At 46.4% G+C, this 26122-nt stretch overlaps 1 protein-coding gene across 2 annotated transcripts; it reads right to left on the reverse strand.

Moving 5' to 3' along the window:
- Positions 1 to 3698: 3698 nt before the first annotated feature.
- IDH1 (isocitrate dehydrogenase (NADP(+)) 1) lies at positions 3699 to 25866 on the reverse strand. 2 transcript variants are annotated; one of them, XM_048869312.2, is made up of 10 exons: positions 25727 to 25854; positions 23511 to 23585; positions 22168 to 22295; positions 19802 to 20093; positions 17626 to 17731; positions 13925 to 14102; positions 12723 to 12874; positions 8952 to 9092; positions 7773 to 7935; positions 3699 to 4696 (listed from the first exon to the last, which is right to left on the reverse strand). In XM_048869312.2, the coding sequence occupies exons 3-10, from the start codon at positions 22287 to 22289 to the stop codon at positions 4603 to 4605; spliced, it is 1248 nt and encodes a 415-aa protein (XP_048725269.1). In that variant the 5' UTR covers positions 22290 to 22295; positions 23511 to 23585; positions 25727 to 25854; the 3' UTR covers positions 3699 to 4602. The 2 variants fall into 2 exon arrangements, with proteins under 2 accessions (XP_048725269.1, XP_048725268.1); XM_048869311.2 differs by lacking the exon at positions 23511 to 23585 and having other exon boundaries at positions 25727 to 25866.
- Positions 25867 to 26122: the final 256 nt, after the last annotated feature.

The following is a 26122-nucleotide window of genomic DNA, read 5'->3' on the forward strand; positions in this document are numbered from 1 at the left end:
CACAGGGCTAGATTCTCAGCTTGCCTACATTGTCGTGCTTCACTCATTTCAACGGAGCTACAGTACTTCACCTGGCACCAGTTGAGACTCTGGGCCACGGACTCCAGTTTTTGCATGAGATTTAAAAAAAAACCCCAAACATGAGCACGGATCCTATCTAATAAATTATATATATCTCGGAGAGCGAGAGTGGGAGTAAAGCTAATTGTGGGCCCTGTGTTCACTTATGTGAGCAATACTGTGATTTCTATGTATTAAACCCTCCACTGTACTTAAGTTGCACTAACTCGGGGTTACTTTATCACCAAAATGCAATCCGAGCCTTGATCTTGGGACAGCAGTCATTCTACTATTTTTGGCTCTGATTTTCTTTTAAAGCACTGTATTGCATCTGTTTTGCTGAGCATACACAGGAGGGTCAACGGCCAGTTTTGAAGCGTGGCCCATTTTCCTTTGCTCAGCCCTGTGGGGCAGAACCTGTGGATGTAACGTTGTGCTCTGTGCTACTAAAGCGTTTTTCCAAATGTATTGCTCTGATTCCTGTCACTGGCTGTGATTCCAGCATGCACGCTTGGAAAGCAGTCACAGATTTTGGACAATACAGCCTTGAGTGAGTCATTCAGACTCACCCCTGGGTTTCACGTTGCCCAGTAGACAACATAGAGTGTGATTGCCCTTGTGTTTCCTGGTTTCTCAGGACTTGTCTTCACTGCAGAGTTAACCTGAGCTCTGACTCAGGTATTGTCCACACACACAAACCTCTGACATGAGCGTGGTGGTGGTTCTTTCAACCTGGGCTAGCTGACCTGCCCGAGGCTACAGGCTAAAGCCAGAGTGTTGCCCACAGTTGGGTGTGTAACCCACACACATTGCAGTGAGACCCCAGGTTCAACCATTCCAATATGACTAAAGCTCCCGTGCCTTCCCATAATTCCCCCTGTGTGCCCAGAAGGACAGACAAGTTCTCCCATAATTCACTGGGCAGGAATCCTTCAGCAGCTCAGTTTCCTGCAGCGCTAAGAACCATGGGATGTCCCTAATGACACCCAGGATTGCAGCACTGGTGAGCATGCAGTAAGTCAGGTAGGGCTTTGCAACGTGGCTGCTAGACCCCGGCTACCTCTGCAGTGAATCCGTACCCTCGGTGGTAATGCCCCAGGGGCTAGTCTGCTGGGCTTTGGGGAACTGGTGCTGCTGGGTTTGACCTTCCTCTCTTCTGCTGGAGCCTCAGCAGGGGTTTCAGTACCTTGGGCTGGATTTTCAGAAGAGCTGAGCACCACCAGATCTAATGGAGGACGGAGGGGAGCCGTGGGTGCTTGGCCCACTCTGCTGTGGGCCATCCCTCACCTTATGTGGCAGTAGAAGGGGGCCCACTTTCTCCCATCACCAGCATTCTGCGGGGAGCTGCATGAGTGGCCACAGGGACTCCCAATGCTGACCACTGTGGCCAAGAAATAGGTGGGGGAGTGGCTGGGCTTGCTACACAGAGCCCCACCTTGCTTGGATGGTGGTGGTGAGGGGTGGTGGTGATATTAACACCCTGGGCAGTTCACCCCTCAGCGGTTGTCTCAGGCTGTCTGCAGACTCAGGCAGATATTACTGCATCAGTCATGTTTGGGCCACGTTTTCGAGGTTTTAATCATAACCAAGTGGGATAATGTTTTTAAATGAAAGCTAAGATTCTGTGCTCATCACATGACTCCAGGAGCTGGGGCCCTAGGCATGGGCATTGTAGTGTCTCAACATTAACGCTACCTGGCCTGTAAAGTGTATTTGATTTCTTGTCCTTTTACTGTGAGTTGCTTGGCTGCACGGTGGCGCTGCTAGGAGTGTTCCTACTATTGGTGTTTGTCTAGGCAGGCTGTTGAACTTGATCTTTGTGTGACCCTCCCACCTGCAGCAGGGGGCTGCTAATTTCATGAACCAGGCTGGAAACAGGTGGCACGACGAGTTCTGATTTAAACATTTTCCTGTGTTTCTCTTGCAATGGCTTAGCACGTATGTAGTGAGCAGCCCCTAAATAGCGGTTACGTGAGCTGAAATGAACCCAGCTCTGTAACGGACTTTGGAATAGGCCGTGCACTCCTATAACTGGCCCTAGATATGCTTAACTAGCAGGTTCGAGAGCCACATTTCAAATTGGTGGCACTTCATAATGTCAATGCTGCTCTCTAGATTAACCTGGACTATGCTACTAGCTGGTCAAATTTAGGATTGAGCATCCCCACTGCCTGTATTAAATTAATTCACTTTCTTAACCAGTTCTTTGAGCATAGGTTTTGCTGCAGGCTTTGAGTGTCTGTTTGGCTGGCTTCTGAGCCTGTTAGGTTGGTCAACAGGATTTACGCTGATGTAACTAAAGTCATAATCTAGTCCCTTCTGTTTTTATAGTTGCCATTATGTTGCGTTGTTGGGTACAAAGTCTGTTTTACTATTCTTGCTTACATTTAACTGCTGAAGACGTCAGAGAAACAGGGCGTATCGCATATATTGTTTCAGTTTACAAGGACAGACACTGGTGGGTGCTTTAGTCTCCTACAAAAATGCAAGTTTTGTATTCTAGAGAAAACTTGGGGTTTGCAGACCAGATTTGAATCTCCTTTCCCAAACCTACTGTACCCACTCTCTACACATTTACCATTCAAATCCCTTCAAGGGTCTTCTGCAATGCCCACAAATGAAGCAATTCAGAATCCCACAGAACTGAGCCAGCAAGCTGTGCACATGCCTAAAACGAATGACTGCATGATCGCATTGCTATAATTCTCCGTCTTCCTCGTCCCATCCTCTTCCTATTGTTTGCTATTACTGCTCATAATGTCACATCTGCTATTAGAGGGTACAATACCACCTGTTTGTTCTGTAAGATGCCTACTGCTTTTCTGCACTGTAAAAATGACCCATCATCTAAGCCTGGGAACTTTGTGCCTATGTGGCCACATGGAAATCTGTACTTTTGGGGTCTCTACTCCAACCCCTCACGTTACCTCCCAACTTCCACAGCCATGGTCATAGAATCCAGAGGTTTTGGGGGGTGGTAGGCGAGGGGGGGAACTACAAGGTAATCTAGCCCATTCCCCAGCCAGTGCAGGATTGTTCCATATTGCACATCTTCAAGTGTAGTGTCCAGTAGGGAGTTAAATGTGGAATGGGTGGGGCTCCCAGCACATTCCATGGCAAATTATTCCGCAGACTCTCATTGGCAGGCAATTTCTTAACTATATTCCCTTGCTCCACTAACCTCTCTGGGGCTTCCCACTGTCACCAGGAGATTATCAGCCAAGGCCACAGAGCCTAAGAGAGGTGGGTGGTAGCAAGCAGCAGTCAGGCTGGGGGCCCTGTAGGCATGATGAAATTGTGTGTTTGTATGTAACTAGGTCATAGGTAAAGAAGGAGCTGGGTAGGGCCTCAGCCATATTACATTGCGTAGTGCAGGGGTGGTCCAACTTTTTGGCCTGAGGGCCACGTCGGGGTGTGAAACTGTATGGAGGGCTAGGTAGGGAAGGCTGTGCCTCCCCAAACAGCCTGGCCCCGCTCCCTGTCTGCCCCCCTCTGAACCCCTCACCCATCCAACCCCCCTGCTCCTTGTCTCCTGACCGCCCCCTCCTGGGACTCCCCATCCCAAACTGCAGTTGAACAGATTTGTTTTGGATAGTTCTGTTTTACACACACACACACGAGAGAGAGAAGAGACAAGAGGATGTTAGTTCTGGTTTTATTTTAGTCCGAACAAATACCCTTCAAGGGGAAAAAACAAACCATGGCTGGAATAGTGTTTCACAATAGACCATAATGCTGAACATTGAAGTGTCACAATGATATAGGAGATTGAATGAGAAGCATTCAGCTGCCTGAAGAAAGCAGCTTGAGTAATTGCACCTTTATGAAATACATAGGAATTGTTACCTCCTACCAGTGCCCATGCTTCCCATGCAGTGAGAAGGTTGTATAATGAAATACAGAGCATATTTCCCCCCACACCCCACTACATCATGGGTTTAGTAGCCGTTCACCCTAGGGAACTGAAACAAGCTTCCAGCATTCATTAAGGGCGCTCTCTTTGCTATAGCTCTGATTCAAGTAACCCCTCATCACCAGGCTACTGTGCTCTGGTTGCCATTATCAAGGAAGTTGGTTTAATGCATTCATAAGGCAGACGATTGAAAAGATGGAGTTTACTGTACACAGTCAGTGGATGATGCGGGAGAGGAGAGGACTGTTCCAGTTTCTACATGTCTGTTGTACTGTAGGTTGCCAGTGGCTGTACAGTAGGTTACCACTCATGCATCATCCTCTGGTTTTGAAGTGAGGCAGAAGGGGGTGGGGGTGGGGGGGAAGAGGCAGTAGTGAGGGATAAATCAAGGAGGGAAGCCCTGGCCTGATCTGAATGTTGTTAGGTGTCCTACCACATTCAGATGGCTGGCGAAATAGACCCCCCACCCCCGCAGTTAATGAGTTAAAACAGGTTTTTAAACAGGTTTCATTTAAAAAAAAGGTGAACATGTCAATTCTCCCAGCACTGCGAAATGTTACACACCGCAGTGTAAGCCAGTCATCGGACAGAGGCGGGCTTCTCTGCAGAGCGCTTCCTGACGGCTGAACTTACAGTTTGGGCTGCGAGGTTAGTTTCAGGCTCAAGTTTTCAGCAAGCTTCTCCATGAACTCAAAGGTATTCAAGTAATCAGAACGCTTCACGCTGCAGAGGGAAAAACACACCAAACAGCCACCTTAAGGCACTGATGCTGCCAAGCGGAAAGGGAAAAATGCTCTTCAGGCTTTGAGTTATAATGCTACTGAAGAAGTTGTATAAAACACTGATCAACTTATAGCGTGAAGGTTACTTCTGTGCAAGGGCCCTTGCAATATGAAGGGGAGTGTGACAGAGAGCTAGGCAACAACACCTATTGTGTTCTGGGGGGCAAGGCCCCTCCCTCAGCCTAAGGGGAGGAGCTACTGAGCCCAGGGCTCAAGCAAGTTTGGGGGAGAACAAATGAAAAACTGGGACAAGAGTGAGGTGTTAGAGCCAAAATCTGGGATCCAGAAGGGGACACCAAGCAGAGAACCCTAGACAGCACCCACTACTCCTTCAAGGTGTCTAGGGAGCCAGTGGACACAGCCCAGAGGAACTCTGCCCGGATGCGTGATCGAAGCAAGGAGTGGAAATAGGCCCCACAATTGCAGAGCAACTTCCCATCCAGCATCCTCCTCCTGGTTATATAGATGGCCACCTTGGTCAGTGCTAAGAGGAGGTTGATGAGGAGATCTCTTGACTTAGTGGGTCCGGGATAGGGCATGCATAAATCAGGAGATGCGGGGAAAAGGGCAGCCAAACCTAAGGAGAAGATGTAGATGTGCATTAGGTTCTCCCCAATGCCACAAAATGGACAGGTGTCAAGGAGGGAGGTGAACCATGCCAGGTACACGGCTGTGCTCATGGCTCCATGAAGGAACAGCCGGCTTATATCCCCAGTCTGCTGTGGGACCAAGGTGGAACACAGGCTGGTCCACCAGGGATCCTCACCCTCCACAGGTGGTAAAAGGTCTTGCCACTTGGTGTCAGGGCAGGACATGAGGGTGAGGAAATGGAATGTGTGGAGCATGAGCGTGTACAACTGTTCTCTAAGCATGGTTCAGAAACTAACCAACTGCAAGTCCACAACCGGCTCAGGTTACAGATGGGAGAGGACTGGGGTTTTGCGGGGCAGGGGCCTGATACGGTCCAGAGGGCCGGGGGTGAGGAGCACCCTCCTGGACAGACTGTGGCTGCAGCTGCATTCAGAATTCATGTAAAACAAAACCCAGAAGTAACCATGCTTCAACAGTCTCTAAAAGAGCTTAATGTCACATTAGGAGAGTGTAAAACCCACATCAGCACCTTTCAGCCAGAAGGATCAGCTATGTAGGCAGCAGCACTGAAATGAAGCCACTGCAGGAATGCAGCAGACATGCAGATAACAGTGTACTATGCTGGGTGCCAACAGTAAGGGAAGGGGGAAATGTTTGGACAAAAAAGAGAAGCGCAAACCCCTTCTCCTATGAAAAGTCCCAGGGATCTTCTAGATCCCCAGAGCAGACAAGACATCACTTAAGGTCTCATCTACAAGACTTTCATAAAAAGACAAGGAGTACTTGTGGCACCTTAGAGACTAACCAATTTATCTGAGCATGAGCTTTCGTGAGCTACAGCTCACTTCATCGGAGGCATTCAGTGGAAAATACAGAAGATGTTTGTTTTTATACACACAAATCATGAAAAAATGGGTGTTGATCACTCTCCTTACAATGTGTATGATAATCAAGGTGGGCCATATCATACACATTGTAAGGAGAGTGATCACTTTAGATAAGCTATTACCAGCAGGAGAGTGGGGTGGGGGGAGAGAACACCCATTTTTTCATGATCTGTGTGTATAAAAACAAACATCTTCTGTATTTTCCACTGAATGCCTCCGATGAAGTGAGCTGTAGCTCACGAAAGCTTATGCTCAAATAAATTGGTTAGTCTCTAAGGTGCCACAAGTCCTCCTTTTCTTCTTGCGAATACAGACTAACACGGCTGTTACTCTGAAAGACTTTCATATTGTATCTACCTCAGAAAGGACTGAGTTGCTCTCCCCCAGATTTGAGCCTGCAGCCCCTGTTTACGTATGCCATACCTAGTGCTTAGACTATTAAGACAACCTCTGCCTAGGATTAACAGCAGGACTGCTTTCCCTTTTACCTGTTTTGTTGTTGCTACTGGTCTTAGGCTATATGGCACTCTCCACTAACTGATTTATAATGAGAACGTGTATATTAGTTGCTTTGCCAGTAAAACAACATGCCCCTCCCGCCTACAGGCAATTCTCACCCATCCTTGGAAAAGTTGCAAGACTGGCTCTATTTGCATCAGGTATGTGGAGGCTTGGGCCACATATTACAGTTGATAGGGAGAGTGTAAATACAGTGGCCTGCCCAAGAGATTGTAGAGTCAGTTTTGAACTATACAATGCACAATTCTCTTCAATCCCTTGTTAACAGGTTAATACAGGACCAACTCACATTGGGCTTAGTTCTGTACTAGAATGTGAAGACAGTAGAAGGACATGATGAGGGATCTGACTGGCCCTTTTTTACGTGCCTCACTTTGTAACTGTATTTGCAGCTCAAATGGTATGCAAGGCCATCCCGACACCCTTAACAAAAGATCTAGTTCACCACGTGAAGGAGAGAATGGTCAGAGTTCTGTAGATTAATTGTCTGTAGGTTTTAGGAGGTGTAGAATCCAAGCCTTCATACTAGTGCAGTTCACATTTGTATTTAATAAAAGCAAGTGTCACCGTAAGACAGTTGTTCCACGGTAACTGTCTCGCAGTCTGTTCCGGTCAGCCTAGGCTCTTACACCATTGGCCAGACAGAATGGATTGAGCTACTTAGATCGTAAGCTCTTGGGGACAGGGACTGTCTCTTGACCATATGCAAACCACTTCAGCACTCTGACCTTCAGTTTCTCAGTCTGTAAAATAGGGCTAATGATGCTGACCTCCTTTGTGCAGTGCTTTGAGATCTATGTAAGAGCCAGCTACTATGATTATTCTGTGCTTGTACATCACCTAGCATAAAGGGGTCCTGGTCCATGATGGGGGCTCCTAGCTGTTACAGTAATACAAATAATAATAAACAGTGGTTTTAAACCTACCCCCCACCAACCAGCCATGCACTACTGGTCACTACAGACTTTACCAGCAATGCCATGGACCAGTTTAAGGGCACTGCAGATACCGCATACTTACTTAGGTAAACCTTTAATGCAAGCAGCTAAGTCCTTTGTCATGAAGCCAGCCTCTATAGTCTCTACACAGACCTCTTCCAAGGCAGTGGCAAAGTTCTTGAGGTCAGCGTTGTTATCCAATTTAGCTCTGTGAGCTAGTCCTCTAGTCCAGGCAAAAATGGAGGCTAAAGGGAAAGCGAGTATAATTGTACTGCTGAAACAATAAGATGAGGCAGCACTGTAACAAACAACAAACAAGTACGAAATCCCCCAAGTAAGAAATGGAACAACTGCTGAAGGTTAATGAGAAACGCTGAATGTTCAGGGGAAATCTGGAGTGCGAACAGGAGTGACTTCATGTCACTGTCTCGCCTTTGTTTTTTAAAGCAGCCCCATGTGCTATTCCGGATTTTTTTCATGCTCCAGTATCTCTTTCGCTCCTCTCCCTGGCACAGGATGGAGATGAACACAGGCCAATACGAAGAGCTACATGCAGTTAAAACTTATAAAAACAAAGTTATTAAATACCATGCAAGCTGGAATCGGATTAGTTGCCCAGAACACGTTACACTCATTCTCCGGGCAAGTGCAGATGATGTTTCAGCATGATTTTATAGGGCTTGTTGATACATACACGTAGGGCGCGGCCAGCTGGGGAGTGAATCTATCCTGCAGGAGCCTGCCACGTGCTAAGTGCCCATGTGGACCCTGCTGCCCTGCACTAAACATTGCTAGTGTGCTTTAAACTACACAGGAGTAGAATAAAGCACACGAGGGAACTCTTTCGAGCATAACACCAGGGTCCACATGCGCAGGGTAGATTTACATCCCGGCTTGCTGTGAACTAAGCGTTCACATAGACAAACCTAAACCCTGCTCACTTCTGCAGATCAGCTGTGTATAGCTATTTTATTTGAAAGTAAAACAACCCAGTGGTGCCATTACTAGACCATTAATGCAGGGATGTCAGAACACCTCATAGATGAGATTGTGTATACGATTCATTGCTCCCATCCAGTCAGTTCCAAGCTGCTTGTACTGTACACTGCAGAAGTACCACATCAGATGCACAAATTATCACGCAACTAACATGGGTGGTATTCCGTGATGCAGGAATTTGCAGAAACAACAATGCGGGTGTTCTCAGTTTTAACTCCTTCTTACATGTAGCAATCAGTCAGAGAAGCCCGAGGCATCTTACCAATGGGATTAGTGGAAGTTTCTTCACCCTTCTGATGCAAGCGATAGTGACGTGTCACTGTGCCATGAGCAGCTTCTGCTTCCACTGTCTTGCCATCTGGGCAGATCAGTACGCTGGTCATCATCCCCAGAGAACCATACCCTGCAGGTTATAATCGAATAGGTCAAGTCTTCCTCTGAAAACCCTGACTTGCTAAAGCTACACCACTCTGCCAAGCCACAAGGGAAGCCAAACAGACACAGTATTCCTGAATACGAGCCAGACATTAAATACTAAAACACCCACTTGTTCAGTTCTGACTTAGGAAGCTGCTCCCAAGTGTCTGAATAATAAAAGTTATTCACCAAAGCCACTAGAAAACTGCAGACATTTTGCCCCGTTTCAAGCAAATACAAATTCACCATAGCCAGCCACTTTTTTACTACCAATGAGCTCATAGTCTGCGAGCACCTCTCTCCCATTGACTCCCAAAGCTCTGAAATAACAGTCACCCAAAACTGCAAGGCAGCATGGGAAAGGGATGGGAGCAGCAGGGCTGTTTAGCAATTGGATTTTGCATTTCATTTCACACTTGCTGGTCCCAACAAGAGGAGAAATTCAGTTCTCCCAAGAGAGAGATTTCTCCTAGGGGAAAAAAAGCAATGAGCCTCGGAAAAGCTAGCTGCAGTGGGAGGAACGGAAGATTTCCTTATTGGGGGGAGGGTGCAGAGAAAGGAGTGAAGGAAATGAGGGGAGGCAGGGAGACTTGGCTGGGGCAGATGTGGGGAGCCAGGTCCAGGCTGGGTTCCTACCTGCTCCCAGGCCCGTTCCAGTCCCCCTGAGTCCTGCTTCCTGGCTCAGTCCTGGGCTCTGCTCCAGCTGCTCCAGCCCCAGTGGATCCTGCTCTTGTCTTCCCCCACCCCAGCATGTGCAAGTTTACATGGGGGCAGAGCCCCCACAATATTTCCATTGTGGCGCACTCCTCCTGCCCCGCTTCCCAGTTCCACTGCCCTACTTCTTATCTGTTCATGTATTTTGCTGTCAATCCTTATTCCTAAGGTGACCACACGTCCCGTTTTGACCGGGACAGTCCCTTTTTTAAGCCATGTCCCAGCTGTGATGACTTTTTTTTAGCAAAAATGGGCATTTGTCCTGTTTGCTCTTGCCAACTGATCATCAGCTGGCAGGAGCAAATGGGACAATTGCTCATTTTTGCCAAGAAAGTGGGGCGTGCACTCCTAGTGGGGCGCAGAGGAACGTGCGGGGGGTGAGCAGTGATGCCACCCTGTGAGGAGGGGAAACAGTGTTTGCGCAAGCAGCGATGCCAGCTGTGTGGGGGCAGGCAGGGTTTGGGGACGCAGCGACGCCAGCCGCGTGGGCGGGGCGGGGGTGAGGGAACAGGGCTCAGGCAAGGAATGATGCCAGCCCCACATGGGGAGCAGGCTGGGCTTGGCGAAAGCCCTAGATGTGGGAGAGGCAGGGCTCAGGCCAGCAACTTGGGTCAGCCCTGTGTGCGGAGTAGAGTGGGGCCAGGCACAGGCCAGCCCCATGTGCGGTGGGCAGGGCTCAGGCAAGTGGCTTGGGCCAGCCCCACGTGGTGTCCTGTTTTCCCTTTGGGAAATATGATCACCCTACTCATTCCCCACATTTATCTTGTCATGGTCATCTCCATTCCTACAGAAAGGTTCCATCAGAAAAAGGGCTTTGGGGGTGGGAGGAGAAACCTGCTCCTGTACAGAGATTTAAGTTTCTGTTCTACGCCACACCTGATCATCTGGGGTAATCTGGGCCAGGTCCTCCACTGGTGTAAAGTGACATGGTCTAGGAATTTCAATGCGCTACACTTGTGTACACCAGCTAAAGACCTGTCTAACATAATAAGACTCTGATTTTACATGCCATCTCCTTGGGAGGATCTCAAGCCACTTCCGAAACATGGATGAGTTCTGCTTTGCAACCTCTGTGTGCTAGGCGAGTATTATTCTCCTCCCCGATTTAGAGAGAAATAAAGACTGAAGGGCTTGCCTAATGTCACATGGACCCAGGGGCATTGATAGAACTATAGTCTCTTGACTTCCTGTCCTCTGCCTTAGCCACATGTATGGCTGGATTGATGCACAGGCAAACCAAGCACATGCCTAGGACCCAAATTTGTGGGGGCAGAGGGTTAAAATCATAGGCCAGTGTCCTCCTCCTCCAATGCCTTGCCCCACCAAGGGGGCACCAACCACCCTTCACCCTGGCACCACAACCCTAATCCTGGCCTAGCATGGAGGGGAGACCCCAGGGGCAGAGGAGAATGCGAGTCCACGCTGCTCTCACTCTGCACCAGTGGTTCCTGTCCCACAGGTCTAGGCCTGGCTCCCCATTCCGGACATTGCACGTTGTGACCACATTGCGACCTGGTGCAGCATCAGTCAGGTTTGGCCCAGCCGCCTCACTCCGCCCCTGTCATGACAGAGGGGCAACCGGACCGAACCTGAGTTGTGCTGTAACCTCATGCACCAGGTCACAATGCCTGGAGCAGGGCCCAACCCCACTGGGCAGAAACTGCCACGGTGGGGTGAGTGGGCTCTCTCCAGTCCCACCCTCCAGCGCCAAGGGTGACCAGATAGCAAATGTGAAAAATCGGGACGGGGGTAGGGGGTAATAGGCTCCTATATAAGACAAAACCCTGAATGTCAGGACTGTCCCTTTAAAACTGGGACACCCTGGTCACCCTACCAGAGCCTCCCCTCTGCACTGGGCCAGGAGAAATGTATGTTTGCTTAGGGTCCAGTGATGGGTTAATCCAGCCCTGACCACAGGGGGCAGAGGCCATTCTTCCTTCCCCTACATTCTTCAGCATGTAGGGTCCCAACATGCAAAGTCCCAGTGCTTGGAACTCCCATACTTTAACAGGTGTTCCATGAACCTTAAAACTTATGGGATCAGGCTCTTACACTGGGTTTGAGTGCTCCTTCCCACAGACAGAGCCACAGATGAGAGCCTGAGGAAACGGAAAACAAAACAAACAAACAAAAACACAAAACCTGTTTTCCTGGTGCCATGCCCTCTGACGGAAGGAGCTTGTGGGGATGTAAAACTGGGAGCTCATGTCACGTTCTCACCTTCCAGGTCTCTGAGATCTGGGTCACTGGAAGCTTCTTGGGGCAAGGAACAAGGATCCCTCTAAGTTTTGTGTGAGGCAAAATTTGCTGATGGTGCTAAAGAAAGAACACTACTCAACTGACGTTCTTCCTGCGAGTGCCACACATATGCCAACAGGCCACATCTTTGTGTAGGATTCTTACCAAGAGCTATGAATTTTATTCATATCAATATCTATCTGGCTCTTGGCATTTGGGTTACATTTTTATGTCATTACAATTTCTTTTTTGCTCATGGGGCATTGAGCCAATTTGCTCAGGTGACCTTTCCATGCTCAGCTTTCACCACTGTGCCCTGGGTTAAGTCATGCAGGCATTTTGGTGACCAAATCCCAGCTACTGGTGCAAGCACTTTGGGTTTAGAGCTATTAGTAGTTGTAGTACGGGAACAGCCATCATACAGAGAAGTCTAAATAGAAGATGGATGTACTCTGCCAATTGAGAGTCCCTTTTAAAAGCTAAGTTTGCATTTCATACTTAGTTTTCTTGAGTCTGTGAACTGCAAACAGTTTGGAGATAAAGTAGTGGCTCTAGGATAAGCATACGCACGGATACGTAGCATGATATGCTCCGTGTGAGGCTGGTGGCCTTCCTGTTCCAGCACGTTGCTGAGCTAAGCCTAGGTAACAGTAACAGGTCATACCTTGTGCCACAGAGTCAGACTGCACATCACCATCATAGTTCTTACAGGCCCAGATAAAGCCACCTTCAGATTTCAGGGCTTGAGCCACCATGTCATCAATGAGTCTATGCTCATACCAGATCTTCTGGGCTTCAAACTGGGGCCTGTATTCTCTGAAAAACAAGAAAACCAGCAGGTAGCTTCTGGCAATTACAGTTCTGGTCAATGCAACATACAGGTGAAAGGCTGAAATCCTTAACTTCCATCGGGAAATGGGAGAGGAAAGAGCCTGTGGGCTGAGATGAAGATGTTTATGTGCCTTCAACAGCACCTGAAAAGACAGGATGTACATAATACATTTTGCTCCTGGTTTTATAGGTTTTTATGAAGCATGCATATAAAGATGGCATGTCACCAGTCAAAGGTGGGGGGAGAAGGGGAGAAGACAACCAATGGCTGAGCTCCTCAAATATGTGACAAAGAGCAAACATAAATTAGAGGAAACAGTGTTAAAAGAATTTGTCTCATGAATTCAGCTTTGAGAATCAGTAGGCCCAATGGTGTTCTCTCTTACACTGAGACAAATCAACAGCAACTCAGCTGCATTTAAAGGGATTAAACTGGTGAATGGGAGGAAAATATGGCTCCATGCTTCTGACACCAATTTACAGTGAATTTTGTGTGATCTTATTTCTGGGGTCAATTGGAGTCTAATAATCAAGGACCTCCCTAGTTAATTAGGAGAGCTGTGGGACAAGATACTTTCTTTAAAAAAGGCCAAGCAACAATTTACCAAAATCTAGACATATTCCCTCTTTATAACATAGGCCATTTAAGAGTATACATATGTACATTTTAAAGACACGAGATTTGCAGTGCTTTACTAAAAATTAGTGAGGTTCAAGTTCTAAAGCAATTCGTCAGGGATTTTCCATGACTCCATCCAAATCTCCAAAGCTTTCTTTTTATCATCAATAGATGCCAGTGGAGATGGACACCAAAGCCTTGATTCAGGAGAGCCCTTAAGCACATGCTTGAGTGCCCCATCCTGGCTTCAATGAGAGCAGGGGGTGCTAAGCACTTCGTAGGAGGTGCTGAGCACTTCACAGGTTTGGGCTCTGAATTGACGGTGGGGGTTCACAAAGAATAAGAGAACCATCTTTCTACTACAGAAAAAATGCTCTGGAAGAGAAAAACTGGAAGTAACAATCTGTACTAGTTACTTTTCATAGATCTCCTGAAAGATGTCTTTAAAGTGTCCATCATATTTCTTCAGAATGGTGTTCTTGGTGCTCAGGTACAGGGGCCAGCCTTTAGATAATGCCATCTGGAAAGAACTGTGTGCAAAATCCCTGATGGAGTGGTCAAGGTTATACATTCCCATAGCTACACCACCACAGCCTATCAGCAAAGGGAGAAAAGAGAACAGTAAATAAGAATTAACTACAACACTGGCTAAAAATCCCACCCAATTTCTGACAGCATGCTATAGAATTCCCAGCCAGCAGGCTGGAATCCTCCTCGGCAGTCTGTCTTTCCTGATGCAGTCCTAGAAACCGTGAAGTATAACAGGATGGAATTCAGTTACAAACAATAGGACTCTTCCCCCACACATGCATGATTTATCTAATTCTCTCAGTGCTGTGAGGCATGGATCTCGGCATGGTTCCTGGTGGATCTTTAAGCTTAAGTAACTTTTTACATGGCTGTAGGCCAGATGTAGTTTCCCTCAGTGACTCCTAACTATGGTCCAGATCACCACCACTCAGAGAGGGGGAGAAAAACAAAAAAAAACCCAAACCATGGAAAAGGGTTCTGGGGAGGAAATTGCTGTGGGAGATCCTACTTCTTTGAGGTGGTGGTTTAACCATTGGCAATGTGGACAAAGGCTGTGGGAGTAGCTCCGTACTTGGTGGGTCCCGGGACTCACTGCCATCTGTGGAGGCCCTGCATCTCTTCACTGGCTCGGACCTCTGTGTAGCCTCTCCTGGCTCCCTGAGATAACAGGTTCATGGTCACCAGGCTGCAAGGAAGGCTCTCCTGTTTGTAGAACCCCCATAAGGGCTATAGTGAAGAGACAACACAGCCTTGGACAGTGTTCTGACTAGGTTGTGCACGGCCTGTGTATATCTGAGGGGAAAGGCAGGGAAATTGTACATGTCCTCCATTCCACAGTTTGTAATCCCTTCCTCAGCACGGACCCTGGGAGGAGGGAGAGACCTGCTTGTGGGCCAAGCTAGCATTCTAAGATACATTAACGTTCCCTAATTTCCTATTTAGTCTGAAGTACATACATAAAACTGTGTGTGGCATATAGAAGTGGAATCACCCTTTGAAGCAGAAACAACTATATCACAGAGAACTCTGGTGATTTTACTGAGAACAACAGGAGCTACGGATTTAAAAATAAGTACAGAGCCAGTCAGCCACGGAAACACAATTCCCCCAAACTCTCCTGTCATCTTGTCTGGTCGGAAGAACAGAAGGTTAGGCTTCTCAGCAGCATGCACAGCCCCTTCCCTCTTCTTTGAATTGTGAAATATACTAGAGGCTGTTGTATCTGCCATGAGTTTGATCAAAACTAGACACACTGGAATTGTCTTCCTACTGTTGACAATTACCGAAATGAAAAGATTGAGGTTCCTGGGCCTGATTAAGTCAATGACAAAATCCCACCGACTTCAATAAGGCAGTTCCCACTGACTGATCTATAGGAGAGTCTTCGCGTTGACCTCAATAAGAGTTGGTTGGGGCCCTTAGTGAGAAACCTGAAATGGGCTCATTCTTATCCAAATGCCTTAGACCTTCACTATCATTTTCAAAGCCAAGTTACCACTGGCTTAAATGGGAGGTTTCCCTGGGTCTGCAGGATTGATTCTAATTTGAAATGATTCACTGGCCACACTATTTTTCAGTAAATTTTCTTATGACGATAGCCCTCATTTGGAAACCCAAAACATAATGTTGGAAGGAGTGCCTCGTAAGATAACTGAACCACTGCCTATGTGTTTTCCTGGTAATGACAGAAATAGTTGAGTCTTATTACAGAGGTACCTGGTGGTAGTTGAGGAAACAGCCAGACCTTTTCATGACTGAAGCAGGTTTGATTATTTGTCACAAAAGCCAAGTTGTTTTAAGATGACATTGGCTGTTGTTAAGAAGCCAAACCCAAGTATGTTGGAATAGGATCCAAGAATACAAATCACCAGTCTCCATTAGTCATAGCATGCAAATTGGCACCCAGCCTGCCATGCTTAGTGACGTACAGAGCAGAATGGGATTGACTACAAGGTCCTCCAAAGAACGTTTAGGGCTGGGGTCTCATAGCTACCAAGTTTTGTACATCCTCAAGTGTAACATTTTCATGAAAATAATTTAGAGAAGATAATTTGCACATCTGTACATAATTCACATATAACCATAAACTTCATGTTCAACACAACTGCATGGCGTAGTGCTGGTGAAAGGCATTTGATTGACTGCCTTGGTGAACAAAGTGCTTTGTTTATCTAGAATGCAGCAGCAGGGCTGGGAACCCACACACTACCCTGCCAGCATGGCTCAGCCCTGATCTCTGGGGAGGGGATTTCCTCTAGGAGTAACAGAAGTAGTTCATTCTCCAAGCAGGTTTCAGAGTAACAGCCGTGTTAGTCTGTATTCGCAAAAAGAAAAGGAGTACTTGTGGCACCTTAGAGACTAACCAATTTATTTGAGCATGAGCTTTCGTGAGCTACAGCTCACTTCATCGGATGCATGCCGTGGAAACTGCAGCAGACTTTATTTATACACAGAGAATATGAAAAAATACCTCCTCCCACCCCACTGTCCTGCTGGTAATAGCTTATCTAAAGTGATCATCAGGTGGGCCATTTCCAGCACAAATCCAGGTTTTCTCACCCTCCATCCCCCCCCACAAATTCACTCTCCTGCTGGTGATAGCCCATCCAAAGTGACAACTCTTTACACAATGTGCATGATAATAAAGTTGGGCCATTTCCTGCACAAATCCAGGTTCTCTCACGCCCTCACCCCCCTCCCAAAAACCACACACACAAACTCACTATCCTGCTGGTAATAGCTCATCCAAAGTGACCATTCTCCCTACAATGTGCATAATTAAGGTGGGCCATTTCCAGCACAAATCCAGGTTTTCTCACATCCCCCCCACCCCCATACACACACAAACTCACTCTCCTGCTGGTAATAGCTCATCCAAACTGACCACTCTCCAAGTTTAAATCCAAGTTAAACCAGAACATCTGGGGGGGGGGGGGGGTAGGAAAAAGCAAGAGGAAATAGGCTACCTTGCATAATGACTTAGCCACTCCCAGTCTCTATTTAAGCCTAAATTAATAGTATCCAATTTGCAAATGAATTCCAATTCAGCAGTTTCTCGCTGGAGTCTGGATTTGAAGTTTTTTTGTTTTAAGATAGCGACCTTCATGTCTGTGATTGCGTGACCAGAGAGATTGAAGTGTTCTCCGACTGGTTTATGAATGTTATAATTCTTGACATCTGATTTGTGTCCATTTATTCTTTATTCCAAGCAGTTTTCGGCAGATTCTGTCAAAAAGCCAATTAGTCCAAAGCATGGTGGTGAGTTTGCGATGTGAGAATTTCTCTCTCTGTTATCAGTGAAGGGCAGTGCCTGACATAGCTACCAGTGGCCCAAGTGTCACACAAGATGCATGAGAAGTGGTAAGTCTGGTGTGCATGTGTGTTCTGTATTGTGTTTCTTTGCTTTATGATTTCCAACAAAACTGAATTAACTTTCAGCGCTGGAAAGTTTTCCTCCCCTCCCACACAAATGAAACAGGCCTATAAAAGTATAGCTGCTGTATCATGCCGCGAATTTGACACACCCATCAACTTGAATCATGCCAAATACCAGTTGCAATTACAGCTTTTGTGACACCATACATACCTTCAAAGTTATGGACCAGATAGGTCACTGGTTTACCGCCATCTTTTGGTGTGTAAGTCATCTCTACTTTTCCAGGCCCAGGTACAACAAAATCTGTTGCTCTGTACTGTACAAAAGACAGAAGAGTTAAGTTTAGTAGTTTCATCCAATACACAGGTAAACTGCAAGAGAAATAGTCCTGTTTGGTCAAATAGCAATTCACATTCCTAGGAAAAATGTGGAAATAGATGCACGAAAAGAGCTGAAACATGCAGAAACTGACATTTTCCAGATGTAGATGACATTTTAAAGTGGCATGCCTCTAAAAATGTTATTAATATTCAGTGGGGGAGGGGGAAAAGGGATATTCTGGGAAATTCTATTGATTCCATTTCATAATTGGATTAACACAACTATGCACCAAACTACATTATCTTGTCAATGGCCGTGAATTATGCGACTACTGTCTAGCCTTCCACTTGAGACCTGAATTCCACACAGGCCTAACTACAGTAACAATCAATCATTCTCAGGGATTTGCAAATGGGAGAAAACCACCCACGCAGGCAACACACACCCTAAAAAAAAAAAAAAAAAAAAAAAAAAATCACATGACTGTAAAACTTAGCTACAAAAAACGAATATCATCATCTTCCAAATTGCTGTCGGTAAACATCATTAGGTTCTTTTCAGGCTACTCTCCATTACAGCCTTCGAGCCTTCTCACCATTTCCTTGCTGACATCAGTAATGTTCTGTTCTTAAGATCTTCTGCAACTTCCCCAAGCTCTACGGCTTGCTGTTTTTCCTTTACCTCTTCCCATCTATTATTCCTTTCACTTTAATCACTTGCTCTGGCAAGTTTCCACTTCTTTTGCTTTATCAACATACTGTCTAGCCTACTGTAATTTCCACTGCCTACTTAATTATTCAGTGCTCTTGATTTATTTCTTAAAGACATAATACTAATTATTCTTTTTTGTGAGGTATGGGCTTGGCCATTTCTTTTTGCTCTTAGGAATTAGATACTTGGCTGTCCTCTGCATTTTAAGTTAGCATATGACTTACCTAGCTCTTCTATAACACTCATCCATAGATTACAAAGCACTTTACAAAGAAGATCTATATCATTATTCCCATTTTACAAATGGGGAAACTGAGGTACAAATCTGCTATGACTTGCTTGACATCACACAGCAGGTGAGTGGCAGGGCTGGGAACAGAGCCCAGGTCTGACTTCCAGTCCACTACCCTTCCCACGGGACCACACAGCCTTCCACACCATTTTGTTTCACTTGAATAGCTTCAGAACAAAACAAAACTCAACCCTCCCTCAACCATTTCTGCACCGAGAGTGGAATTTCTGCGGACAATCACTCGAAGAAGGAACAAATGCTTTTTCACTAGGATGTCAAACTTTTAATTTAAATCAGGTGCTCAAATGACATGAGTTATTTGTAAGTCCAAATAAACAATAAAATGTCAAAAGAAAAGGAGGACTTGTGGCACCTTAGAGACTAACAAATTTATCTGAGCATAAGCTTTCGTGAGCTACAGATCACTTCATCGGATGCATCCCAGGCACAATCTAGAAAGTAACCAAGCAAGTGGGTTTTGTTGGTTTCGGGCTGTTTTTTTGCATGAAATGAGTACCTGGCTCTACAAAAGCTGCCCATGGTGGAAACAGGGAGAATGGAGAAGTAATTTGGATGTTGGGCTACCTGGAAGTACTTCAGACAATTTGACAACACTGGGACAAGAGAAAGGAAAAAATTTAGTGGTAGAGTCTCTTATACAGTCATAGCTGCAGTGGGGTGGGAGGAGGGCCTTGGGAACAGTCACTAGAGACATTCTGTCTCTAGACGGCTAAGGTAGTAAGCTTGCCTTCAGGGCAGTTGGTAATTACTACACTCTTTAATAAGAAACAGTGCACTTTACCTCCAGCATAGGCTTCTGTATATTAGTAGAACTGCAGTAGCTCCAGTCATCGACCAGCTAATAAGCAGGAGCATGATGAGTGCATCTCCACCCCCTCGTGGATCTGTGCAAAAGCAGCTAAAATATGGCCCTTAAGAGATATCACATGCATATTGGGCACATGCTGTTTTGTACCAGACCTGTTCCCTGGGATAAGAGTGTTCACCTAAATAAAGTACAGATAAAAAGAAACAGAGAATGGCCCTAAAGTAGTAACTCACTTGGTCCCCATAAGCGTGACGGCCAATGATGATGGGTTTCACCCATCCAGATACCAGCCGGGGGATGTTTTTGCAGATAATAGCCTCCCTGAAGACTGTGCCACCCAGAATGTTTCGAATTGTCCCATTTGGAGACTTCCACATTTGCTTCAGCTTGAACTCCTCCACTCTCTTCTCATCCGGAGTGATAGTAGCACACTTGATGCCAACATTGTACTTCCTTATCGCTTCTGCTGCTTCTACTGTCACCTTGTCATTGGTCGCATCACGATGTTCCATGCCCAAGTCATAGCTACAAATAACCCCCCAAAATAATCAATAATCAAAGTCACCAGATGGATCAGTCTAAGATGCTTATGGTCCTACATGATAAAAATGGACAACACACACAGAGTCCTAGAATTCTGTCATTACTGTTATCTACATTGAGCCAACCTGCACTCCAGCAGGAGTCAAAACAAGGGAAGGTAGATGGTCTTAACACCAGTATCTTCCCTCAAGATTTCTGCAGGTGAGGGTGCAGGGGTAGCTTTAGTTTATGGTTGAGGCTGTGTAGGAGCCCTGCCAACAGCATCTGCTGCAAGGATACATAGATGCCGGCATCCCCAGCTGCCTTGGCCATGCCCCATTCTCAGCTAGTACCCACCTGCTTTATGATCTCTGTCAACCTATCACCCTGGCAGCTCAAGTGAAGTTGTGGCTGTTTTGCATTGTTTCAGCCTTCCCCGATGGACTTTCCGTTATGGGGCCCTCTGCCTGCGTGCAAATCAGCATAAACCCTGAGTGAATTATATCCTTTTACTGCAAGCTTCTTGGGGCTGGGACTCTGGCTTTCTTTGCGTAATACATAACACTAAGCATACCAACAGGATTCCACAAACAATAATACCAGTGATGATGGAGTCAGCACACGGTTACACTTTAAAAGTACATCTGAACTTATTTCTTTAAAACAGTGGAGGGGAAAACGTTTACTATACTCATGACCGTTTTTATGAACAATTGTGCTTTGCATATTTGTCCTCAAAGTATAATCAGTTACGTGTAAAACAGGGCATTAATGTATCCACTGTGCTTGGGAAGACAGTCTCAGTCTTCTTCCCCACTTTTTAAGAATGGACACTCCTCCAGACAGTGTGTGTGTGCAGTAAGCTGCTAGGTTCCTGTAAGTTCCTCTTGGCACCAGCAAGCAGTAAATCTTGGGCAAGTAGGAGGTGGAGTCTCCAGAACAAAAGCAAACCGCTTTGTAAGTAGGGAAAAGGTCAGACTCGGTGGGTTTGACTAATGATTGACACCACTGAAGATCTCTCCATACAACTGGGAAAATAAAAACCCATGAACATTGCTGCTGCCACTGTAATTCTGACCTACTACTCTGAGGATCGGAAGGGAAGGAATAGCTCTTTATTTTGCTAAAATAAGTCTTGTAGGCAGTGTCATCACATTCCGATAGGTGTGATTTTTTCCCCCCTCCCCGTTTTCTTAAAAACTTGCTCCTATTTTTATTGTGGAGGTGAGCAAAGGTGGATGGATACAGTTTATGAAACGGTGAGAAGTGTGAACAGTCACAGACTAATCCAAACACGGCTTAATCCTGTTCCATTCCCTGCAACAGCCCCTTTATACCACTCCAGCAGCCTAAATGGGTAAAAAGGCCCTGTGGGAAATTCCCCCACGTTGGCATAAGGCCAATGGGAGCCCAATACTATCATTCAGTAAAGCTGTCCATGTAGGGATGTGCTGGGGACAGGGGGTTAAGGAGAAATCGCTGAAAAGCTCTGAATTCCAGCTGATTTAGGCTGCATAAAGCATACAGGCAGCTATGCATGCTGCTCTAACACTGGAGGCATCACTAGACCTAGAGCAGCCCAGAATTAAGGAGGGCCAAAGGTGGTAACTGAACACCTGGGCTCTGACTCCTGTGCTGTCCCTTCTAAGAGGCACAGCACAGTTTAATCCACTTACTGCTGGGCGGACACCGTGCAAGGAGACTGTCAGTGAAAGTGTTTGCAGGAATGAGGTCATAGCGAAGACATTTTGGCAAACAGGTTTCTCACCACAAAGTACTGGCTTTCAATAGATGACTGAGCCCTTCCTGGTGGTCTTCAGAACCAATCATTTTGCAAACCAAGCAGAGGAGCACTGAGTGCTGGAGGGGAGACGTTCATGGGAGCCAGTTCTCTGACAAGGTATAAACCCCACATATACAAAAATATAAACCAATGCCCAACAACAGTAAATCAGCCATATACACTATATGTAAAAAGAACAGGAGTACTTGTGGCACCTTAGAGACTAACAAATTTATTTGAGCATAAGCTTTCGTGAGCTACAGCTCACTTCATCGGATGCATATATATGGTTACCTGTGCAGGTCCAGATCCACATATGGAAAAATCAGCTTTTCTTTAATCAGTTCCCAAATCACCCGAGTCATTTCATCTCCTTGCATCTCCACAACAGACCCTCCATGGATTTTTTTGGACATCTTGAACTAAATAAGATGTAAAAACAAACTAAACTCTCTCGGTATTAAGCAATGCACATTTTTATAACATGAACAGAAAAAAAAAGTCCCAACCCTACAAACACTAATCCTTTAGCAGTGTTGCAAACACTCATTTTATTGTGAATCTCCTGAAATGTGGTACTTTTCTTAAAGCCCCAGCTCCTGGATGCTTCTGATTAGGGGACAATCTCAACTTTCATGTACGTTTCTATCCTCGTGGTTGTGGAGAGAAGGTTGAAAATGTGCCCTAAGTGTCTCCCAAAGGCTCCAAATCCAGAAGGGAAATAAAGAGAGTTCAAAATTTATTAGTTAAAAAACCCTCATGATTTCTAAGCCAATCTCATGATTTTTGAGGGACAAGACTCACGATTTTTGAATGCTTAAGGTTGGTGATACATAGCCATTTTAGTAGAGATCAGCTCATCACTGCTCTTTTTTTCCCCTCCAGGAGTAAAATGTCACATTGGTACAGAAATGCCAAGGATATACAAATACAACTTGAATGTCTTACTTTTGGGGTTAAAGTACTGGAATGGATCTGTTTTCTGAAAACAGAGTACTCCTAAAGTATTGGAGTCAAGGGTCATTAAAAATATTTTCCACCAAGACTCTATATGGCTCCTATTTGCATCTTGATCCTTGTCAACAAAAGGCACTATTCAAACACTTTATGCTCTACTTTCAAATGGCTACCATTGCTTGGTTACTACTTCTGGTTACACAAGAGCTATGACTTGGCAATTTTTTCTCAAACGCAATCCAGCAACATAGTTCTCATTAGCTATTTTAAGTTCTCAACTTAGATACAGGAAACTCATGTTTAAGGCCCCGATCCTGTAAACACTTATACCCATGCACAACCTCATGTACATGAGTAGTTTCACTGGATTCCATGGGACGGACTCACATGAGTAAAGTTATGCACAAGCATAAGTGTTTGCAGATTTGGGGCCTTAATATGTAAATACTGATCCTGTAAAAATTCTGACAGTAAAAATTCTTTGCATTAGTAATTCTTATTCAGCATTCATGTAGCCAGTCCATTTTTAGACTTTTTTTACGTGAAAGTAATGGCATAATTAATATAAATATTTCATAATTGATACAGCAGCTTTCATTTGAGGATCTCAGAGCCATTTACAAACATTGCTTTGCATTCTTCGTCACAAGAAGCTTTGACGTAGGAAAGGGGTAGCATACCTGTTTTACAGATGGGGAAAGCGAGGCAGGGAGGGTAAGTGACTTGCCCAAGGTCACACAGAGTCCGGGGCAGAGCTGGGAACAGAACAGAGAACTCCTGATTCAGTCTTGTGCTTCAACCACTAGATCATGCTTCATTTTTTTACTTCCTCTAAAAACCCACCTTCCGAAGTGGCAATAATTTGCAGCCTTATGCTACTAATAATCCCATCTGGACACATCAATTTGAATAACAACCAATCTGAAACATTTTAAAGGTAAACATTTTTTGTTCTATCCAAAGATAGCGTCCTTGCCAATATTAGATATGGTTGCCTAGTTTTTATTTCAAGCCACTATATAACTGGCCATTCACAAAACTTTGGCTGACTCATAGTAGGCTCAGCCCACACATATAAGTACTCCAGGCCCAATTTTCAAACATGTTTTTTCAGTGACGAGGAGGGAGAAGGGTTTTGTGAGTAGGGCACAGAATTACCGGTTAAAAGATTCTGTGTTCTTTTTCTGGCTCTGGGTGACTTTAGCAATTCATTTAGACCAACACTTTCAAGAAAGAGGCCATTGATTTTGGGGCGTTTGAAAAGTTTGTGAGCCCAGAATAAGGCAACCAAAAGTGATCATTTTTGAATGTTTGGCTGCTACCCACTCTAGCCTTTGTCATCAGTAGAAAAAAAAATTTAAAAGATGCATTTAAACATGTTAACTAACAACATTTTCCCTAGTATGGCTATGGCGTATGAGCCTCAGTTCCCCCATCTGTAAAACAGAGACAATAAAACATGTAGACACCTAAACACTGATTTGAACATCTACACATGGGATTTGGCCATCCTATTAAGAAGCTCACCTCTGACAGTCAGTTACTTCACTGATCTCTCCCTTTCAGGTTTCTCACATTCTTGCCACAGAGCACGGACTTTAAAACAACATCCTCTCCCCTTTCATAGCCTCAGCCCACACACCAAGCCAAAGAGGCCTGGATTGGACATTCCCAACACTCTTTCATTAGGAGAGGCTCATTGCATAGTGTAGTTGCTATTTACATTATTGCAAGTTACACAGTTCAAATCACATCCACATTAGAAATGTGCAATGGTGCAGCTATGTCAGTGGCTGGAATCGCAGTGCTGGCAAGGTCTGAGATCAGAATTTGGTTGTGGGTCTCGTGTGCCTGGGAAAGTTTTACCTGTTATATCAGTATAACTATGCCATTATAACTCCCTGCACAGACAATCTTATTCTGGAAGAAGACTGGCTTTTTGTTGGTTTAGCTTAAACCCCTTCTAGAGTGAATAACTAACCTCTCCGGCAAAAAAAGCCACTCATACAAGAAATGTCCACAGGAGAGGTTATTCTGGTATAACTATACTGGCTGAAATTCACACTTTAGGTTATACAAAGAAACAAAAGCATTTCCACTCAGACTAGGTCTGTATAATGTAAAAGTGATCTAAGCTAAACAACAGAGTCTCTCTCTGAAGCTTTTGTTTGTCATGAAGCAGCTGTAATTTGATATTACATTTGCAACCGATGAACTGTCACTTTGTATTTTCCAAAGACTTACAAATCATACTCTCGGCAGCGACTCAAAATGAAGTCATTTAAAGGTGCAGCTTTTGAAAAAACCAAACACACTGTACACTTTCCACCGGCAGAAAGAAACCCTGCGCTCAGCCGGTTCCTGAGCAGGGACAGCCTTGACAGGCCCCCGCACCCTCACCCACTGGAGCTAAGGCGCCCGCTTTAAGGGAGGCCAGATCATGGCTTTCAGCCCGGGTGAGGGGCGGTTTGTTTTACAGCTGCAGCTCTTGCTGGGGGGTAAAGTACAGAGGTCAGATAACAACCCCGTGTACTCAGGGGACAAAGGGGACCGTGCAAACAGACCGAAGGTAAAAGGTCTTCATGGTTGAGCTGGCGGAGGGAGGGAGGGAGGGGGCGGCTGGCTGTCCCCCCCCCCCCACCCGCGATCAGGCCCCCATTTCCAGAGAGAAGCCTGACCCCTTCCTCGCCACGTCGGCCCAGCACCCACCCCGTCCCTCTCCGAGCCTGGCCCCCTCCCCACCGGGCTACCTGCCCCTGGGCCGGGCACCCGGGCACGGATCGGCCCGGCCCGCGGAGCCTCGGTGCCCCGCGGAGCCTCGGTGCCCCGCGGGCAGAGGGGGCCGCTGCCACGGACAGCCCCTCCCGACCCGGCCCGGCCCCGGCGCCCCGCTTACCTCGGGCTGTCAGGGGCTTGGGCAGCGCTGTCTCCGCACCCGGCCTGCTCCGGCTCCGGCTCCTGCTCCCGGTGCCGCGGCGCCTCTGCTCGCCGCCGGCCGGGCTCCCCCTGCCGGCCCCCGGCTCGCCCTGGCCCCAAGGGCCCGCCTCCGCCGGCCGCGCCCGCCAATGGCCTCGCCAACGGGCAGCCGCTGAGGGCGGCCCACGCGGGCGGGGCGGGGCCTGTCCTGCCGTGGGGCGGGGGGCAGCAGTCAGGGTGGGGGTGCTATGGGGCGAAAGGGGAGGCACGGGGGCGAGCTTGTATTTTGGTGGCCCTGGCCCCCGTGGACACGGAGTCCCTCCCCCCGCATTGCCCCTGTGGGCTCCCCACCCTCCTGCACCCCGAACCCCTGCAC

This window comes from Caretta caretta, chromosome 11, assembly GCF_965140235.1.
Source record: "Caretta caretta isolate rCarCar2 chromosome 11, rCarCar1.hap1, whole genome shotgun sequence".
Taxonomy (NCBI): Eukaryota; Metazoa; Chordata; order Testudines; family Cheloniidae; genus Caretta; species Caretta caretta.